Raw genomic sequence first — 6,999 nt, 5'->3', positions numbered from 1 at the left:
GTCTGTTTTGACAACTTTCAGGGTTAGTATAGGAAACTCAAAAGAAAACCCCTTTCTTGAATTTAGATTTGAATCTTGTTTTTACACCAAATCAACACTAGAGTCTAATCTTTAAGAAGAGAAGACAAAAAGACAAGAATTGGAGGTTTAGAGCTATGAGAGACCTAAGAAATCATTTATTCAAATGATCTTCCCTCCCTCCCTCCTTTCCTCCTTCCCTTATCCTTCCCTCCCTTCCTTCCTTCCTTTCTTTCCTTCTTCCTTCCCTTCCTTCCTTCCTTTCTTCCTTTCTTCCTTCCTTCTTTCCTTCCTTCTATTTAAAACTAGAACAGACCTTAATCAAAACCCCTTGTTTCATAGTTGAGGGAAGTGAGATGCAAAGTCAGTTAGGGTGAGGATTTGAACTGAGGCCTTCCAGTTGGCAAAAAGTCTTAATTACTTGCTGAATGAGAACTCAGTGTGAGTACACAAGATTGGACTAGATGAACTTTTTCTGTTTTCTATGGTGGTGGTGAGTGAGGTAAAATGTATTGGAAGCCTCTGGCTGGTGAGAAACAGCGGCAGACACCTGTTGCCACAGGTGTCTGACTTCTCTTCCTATCCAGTCATGGCTGTGAACATGTGGTGATTTGTTTGTTTTTTTTCCCCTGAATTTATTGTGTTCTTTTTTTCTATCTAAGGTGATAGGGTATGGTTTTTCAGTTGTGTCTGACTTCATAACCCCATGGACCACACAGTGCATGATTTTTGTTTTGTAAAGATACTGACTCTGTTTGCCATTTCCTTCCAAATAGATTAAGGCAAATAGAGATTCAGTCATTTGACCAGGGTCAAGTTCTTAAGTGTCTGAGACCAGATTTGAATTTGAGTCTTTCTGACTCCAGCCCATTCCTCTAGTCACCTAATTGCCTCGACTGAGTACCAGAGATCTAATGAACCAGGTTATGACTTGATGAGCTTTGAAAAATTAAAAGAGCTACTGAAAATCTAGGAAATGGAATTGGTTGCAGTCTTTTAGGAGTTAAAGCTGCAAAACTTGATGAACCAGCCCAGAGTACTTGATAGCTCAGTAGCGAATCAATTAAGTAGCCTAGATAGATACCATATCCTACAAACAAAGGTGTAACTAGTCTATAAGTTATACTATACTCAGAACTTTCTCTACATCACTTGGGGAGTGAGGGTGGTTTTCCAATTATTGCACTTTTTTTCTCCCTTTCGCTTCTCTTGTTCCATTCCCTTCCCCTTTAAAAAAGAAGGGAAGACAAAACTCTTGTAACAAATAGGTATAGCCAGTCAAAACAAGTTACCATTTGGGGAATGTCTCATTTTGCATTTAATTCTATCAATTCCACATCAGGAGGAGAATTGTCTTTTCCTCATCAGTTTTCTAGAATAATAATGGATCATTTAACTTATTAGAGTATTTAAATCTTTGATAATTATTCATTTTTATAATATGGATATTATAGTATAACTTGTTTTGATTCTTTTCACTTCACTCTTCATTAGTCCATAAAAATCCTCAAAGGTTTCTCTAAAATTGTCTTTCTTTCTTACAGCACAATAGTATCACATCCATATACTATAGTTTGTTCAGCCCTGGAGGGGGGGGGGGCACTACGTGTTTTGTAATGACCACTTTTCCCAGGGACTTAAGTAGTAGTATAGGAAGTTTAGGAGGCTGCTGTATTTTGTTTCTTGTTATGCCTTTCCAGTGAATATCACTTTGTAAAAAATAAGATAGTTTATGTTTTAGGAAGAAAAAATTCTATCTTCCGTAGAGCTCACCTTCTGAGACAGCAAAGAGATCTTTTCCTCTCTCTTCCTTTACCTTCCTTTTCTCTCTCTCTTCCCCTTCTTCTTGTCTCCTTTCCTCTCCTCCCCTTTTCTCATCTTGTCTTCTCTTCTTAAAGATCAGATCAGACAACGAAGCAAAGCAGTCAGACCGAGAAGTCTCTGTCTCCCTTTCCAAGACTCCATCAAGCCTTCCCTGGCTGACTTGAGAAATCAGGTGGTAACCGGGAAGAACCAGCCCAGTTCTGGAGAGAGTGTGTCAGAGATAAACCTCCGTTCCTGCTCCCGCTACTCACGCAGGCAAGCAGGCATGCGCTTGGCTCTTAACTTTGTGCAAACCCAGCTAGCATTGACTGGACCGTGCTGTCCCCTCTTCTCTGACTAGTGCTCCCATCATATTCCCGTACCTTTCCTAGATTTCGTATATCCTCTGGTCCTACTTGTTCTCAACTAAGCTTCACTCGGCACTCTGCAGCACTCCAACCCCATCTCCTTTCTAGCCGTCCTTCGGCTATTTTTCAAATGAGCATTGAATTGTTTTCCCTTCCAGATCCTTGTCTTCTCCTACCCCCTACTTCCTGTTCCACCTCCCCACTCACTACCTTTCCTCTTTGTTGAGTCCATTCTCTCAATAATTCCTTTTTTTCTCTCCAATCTCCAGGGGGAAGGGATCTTGGGCTCCCTAGGGAGTAGAGGAGGCCCAGAAACGAGGGCTGTTCTCTGCACCGCCTCCTCCCCAGAGCAGAGAGACAGCCTGCGCTGGGGGACCCGAAAGCGGAGTCCAACCTTCCTCCCCTACTCCCCCTCCAGCGTGTGCCATCTGCCGCCTGTCAGCCCCTCTCCATGGGCCCTGCTCCCAGGCGCCAGGGAATGGAGGGGGGGGGGGCGCGCTGAGGAGAGCTTCGGACTGTTTTTTTCCCACCTCCTTTGGCTACTTCCCAGGCGACTCTAAGGCCGCCCCCTGGGCTCTGTCCTCTCTCTGCCCCTAGCCTCACCAGGAGGTAAGGAGAGAAGTATGAATAGGGGGTGGGTCAACTCCCCAGCACCCCGCTATATCATTGCCTTGTCGGAGAGCTGGCCTGCGCGATTCCGGAGATGCCCCCTCCCCACCTTAGTCCGGAGAAGCTTTGTGTTCATCTTTCCCCTTAAAAGGGCCCATGTGTTCAGGCTGGCCTTTACAGTTGCTTAGAAAGCACCCGCAGCGTTGGTCAGTGGTCTCGGGCTTTCTGGTCCATCTGGGCATCCGCCCACAAGCGACCAGCGGCTTTGGTTTAGTGTCGCTGGGTGTCATTTCCACTCTGCTACCTGTCAGTGCTCTGTCTCTTTTCTCCCCACCCTTCAGTTCCTGGAACCTCTGTCCTCAGCCCCGTGTTGCGCTGTCAGATTTTATTTTTTTCTGGGTCTCTGTCATCCCGACAGGAGCCTAGAACTGCAGTCAGTGCGTGTGAGACAGTTTGTGTCTATATATGTGAATGTGTGAACCTGCGTATGTGGGGGGAGGGGGAGGAAGGGAGGGAGCGAGGGAGAGAGAGAGAGAGAGAGAGAGAGAGAGAGAGAGAGAGAGAGAGAATTTTTATGGGTATAAGTATACTCCGCTTTGGGCCCCTTCTTTCTCAAAGCCGAGGGTCCCATCTCAGTGACTATCAGCATCGAGTGTTGGAGCTGAATTTGGAAAGGGGGTTCCGCCTTTTGGATATCAAAATGACCTACAAACACGGACTTAGGCCAAAGCTGGGTGGGGGGAAGGGAGTGCGCTCGGGGCCTCTAAGGGACCCCAAAATCAGATAAAAAGAGAGATTGGGAGCTGGCGAAGGGTTGTTAATTGAAAGGCTTTGTTAATTATCCCGGGCTTCCGCTCTCAAGGAACCAGAGGAAGTCGAAGAGGGAAGCAGTTAGACTGTGTAGGTACCAGTTCCCCGGCTTCTCCGGCTAGAAGCTGAGAGTCATTTATCTCCGCGGGATGCGGGTTTTTTGGTTGGAGGTTGCCCTGGGTTACTAGTCACCGAGGGGACACAGCCCTCCTCACTACGCGTCTCCAAGTGGCAACTTATTGATCGAGAGAGATTGATAAATTCCCCAAGCCGCACAGCGCGCAGACACCCCTCACTTGCCTTACAAAATGGCCTAAGGAAAGGGGGCACCCTTCGACCAAAGACCGCCCCCTCCATCCCCAGGCCTGGACACTTAACAATCCTTTCCACCAATCCTTGAGCTTGGGAGGGGGAGGAGAAAGCTTATTCTGGGAGTTGGCTTTGGCTTAGCTCGCCTGAGAGCTCCCTCCTAGACCTTATTACTTTTATCTCTCTAGTCGGTCTCGATCTAATAAGTAGCCCAGTGTATGAAAAAGATTACAGGCAGTTCGAAGCCCTGGATTCGAATTCTAATTCAGCTACCGTGTAACATTGGACAAGTCACCCCCTCTCCCCTGGTCTCAGTTGCCCTCTCTGTACGTTTTGGAGTCCTTTCCTGCATGAATATTCTGTGACTAGAGATGAAGCAATATTCTCTGGGATGGACACTGTAACTCAAATTTTGGGAAGGTGTTAGGAGAGAGCGCAAGACACAATACACTTACGGCTGGGGGACGGGGGACTGCGAACTGTTCAAAGTTTATAGAAAGTATGTTCAGTTTGGGAAATAGCTCTTTTCATGATATTTAGAGCGGGGACATCTGTATTCATAGCTTAAAATTTTTGATTGGATGCAGTGGGGCCAAGCTTGGATGTGGAGGTGGGGAGAAGGGAAAGTTAGGCAAGTTCGTGATTTTGGGGGGTGGCCCGTTTTTGGGGTGTTAAAAACCAAAAAGATTTCGGGAGATAGAAAGGATACAATTTTTTTGGGGAGTAAGGGAAGAGAGAGAGAGGAATTACCCCGAGCCCCCTTTGCGATTATTTTTATTAATTTCTAATTATTTTTTTTTCTTCTTTCTCCCCTCCCCGTTCGTGGGAGACCCTCTTGGTTGGTTCTTTAGCTTTGTCCTTCCGCCTCCTCATCATAGTGTCACCCTTCCCACTCATTTCCGGCTCTGGTGTTTGCCTGCTTTGCGGTCGGTTTTGCGGGGAAGTGTATTTAGGCTGTTCATTTGCTGGTGCTGTGGCTCTCCGTCTGATCTGGAGCCTGAGAGTGGGCTTCTTAGGATCAGAGCGCCCCTCGGGGGGACTCCAACTCCATCCTCCTGTGGGACAGCTTATTTCAGCCAGCTCGGCTTTATTTGTTCCTGCACGCAGCCCAGAGCAGAGGGAGGAGGAAAGCCAGCTACGACAAAGAAGAGAGGAGAGCGAGGGAGGCTGGCGGGCGGGCGGGCGCCGGCTAGAGAGCGGAGCCGGGGCGCAGCAGCCGCCACCGCCGCCGCTCCCACCACCGCCGGTGAAGGCGAAAGCGGGGCCGCCTCCTCCTCCTCCTCCTCTTCCTCCTCCTCTGCCTCCGCCTCCTCCCTCTCCGAGCCCCTAGCCCATGGAGGTAGCTAGCGGTCCCGGCGTCTTGGCACCGGCCTGGGAATCCACTGCGCGCAGCGCTTTGGCGAGCGGAGCTGGAGGGGAGGCATCGGCCGGGCGGACAGGCGCTATGCCGAGGGCAGGGGCGCGTCTGCGGACAGCAGCGTGAGCACCACACCTTATTTATTGCCCCCACCCTGGGCCCAGCTTTTTCTCTAAGGAGGGCTGGGGGGGCGGGGAGAGAGACACGTACAGAGACAGACAGAGACAAGACAGAGACAGAGCCAGAGCCAGAGCAAGCCAGAGACTGAGACTGGGAAGGGGGCGTGGAGGCCAGGGGGCCAAGAGCCACAGCTTTTTTGAGCGACTCCTGGGCGGTTTTGCGCCCCCCTCCTCACTTAAGTAGAGGAGAGAGACTGAGTTGAGGGAGCAAACCCCAAAGCCAGTATATCAGCCTTTCAATCAATTTTTTTTGTCATTATTTTAGTTTTTTTGGGGAGGATAAGGTGAAATTTTAGATTTTTTGAGGGTGATTGAAATTGTTTGAGGAATCCCTCCTTTTTGGGCCTCCACTCTTTCATTTTAGCCCTTTTCCTCTACAGATGGGTTTTGGAGAGTCTGACTGGGCAGGCAGCGGACGCCTGCAATTTTGGAAAATAACTAGGGCGGAGGAGAAGGAGGAGGAGGGTGGGGGGTGGAGGTTGGTGGGGTGGGGGGAGGGAGGGGGCCGCAGGGGCCGGGGGGTGGAGAGGAGGAGGAGGAGGGGGGCGGCTTTTTTTTTTTTTTTTTTAACGCGGCTGGGAGGGTTTGGACTCCTGCCGCTGGGACCGCTGAGCCCCCGGCTGCCGCATTGCAACAGGCAAAAACCCAGCGCCACCCCCTCGGCCTTAGCACCTTCCTCCCCAAACCATCATCATCATTATCATCATCATCATCATCATTATCAATAGTTATCTTTCCGAGTGAGGCCGCCCCGAACCATCGATCTGCTCACCGCAGCCGCCGACCCGGCTGCAAAAAAAAAGTTTCCGAGAAGAAGGAGGAGGAGAAGGAGGAGAAAGGGGGGGGAAAGCAGCGGGGGGCGGAGGGGGGAGCAGTCCGCTGAGCAAGAGGGAGCGCCCGAAGCCCCGGACATGTCGAGACGCAAGCAAGCCAAACCGCGCTCGGTGAAAGGTGAGTAGGGAACCGGCAGGAAGGGAGAGGGAGGGACGGGCGGACCGAGAGCGAGCGAGCGAGAGAGCGAGAGAGAAGGAGGAGGTGGAGGAGGAGGAGGGGGAGGTGGAGGGAGGAGGAGGGAGGAGGAGGAGGAGAAAGGAGAGGAGGAGGGGAGCGTGGAGCGGACACCCTCCCTTTTTCCAATCCCCCCTCCCGGGCCGGGGGAGAAGGAGCTGTTAGTCTGCGGGGAGGTATAGCGACCGGGTTCCCCGGCCAGCTGCTTCTAGTCTCGGGGTGTGTAAGTGGGTTTGTATGGGGGAGTGGGGGAGTCTCATCTCTCCTCTCCCCCATCTGGGTCCCCGGGCCCCCGCCAGTCGGCCCGCGTGACCAATCAAGGGGTACGGCCCGGGTTTGGCGGGGATTGCGAATCACCGCCGCCGCCGAGGAAGAAGAGGAGGAGGAGGAGGAGGAGAAGAAGGAGGCAGCTGCGGCTGTCGCCCCAGCGCCGGCCCCCCGGGCCTCCCTCTGCTTTCCCCTCCTCCCTGATCCGAGGGGTGTGGGGAAGGAGTGAGGAAAGCAGGAGGCGGCTGCCACTGTTGTTTCTGGAGACGTG

The 6,999-nt window shown here is 51.1% G+C and overlaps 1 protein-coding gene across 1 annotated transcript in view; it reads left to right on the top strand.

The window, feature by feature from the left end:
* Positions 1-6,054: 6,054 nt before the first annotated feature.
* Positions 6,055-6,999, top strand: part of ZNF423 (zinc finger protein 423) — a 399,295-nt gene continuing 398,350 nt past the window's right edge. Inside the window, exon 1 of the mRNA XM_031954447.1 lies at positions 6,055-6,404. Within this exon, the coding sequence (XP_031810307.1) occupies positions 6,365-6,404 (40 nt within the window). The 5' untranslated portion in view covers positions 6,055-6,364. The remainder of the gene's footprint in view (positions 6,405-6,999) is intronic.

Source organism: Sarcophilus harrisii, chromosome 2, assembly GCF_902635505.1.
Source record: "Sarcophilus harrisii chromosome 2, mSarHar1.11, whole genome shotgun sequence".
In the NCBI taxonomy this organism is placed as follows: domain Eukaryota; kingdom Metazoa; phylum Chordata; class Mammalia; order Dasyuromorphia; family Dasyuridae; genus Sarcophilus; species Sarcophilus harrisii.
The sequence above is the reverse complement of the archived record's forward strand: the minus strand, read 5'-3'. Positions and strand labels throughout refer to the sequence as shown.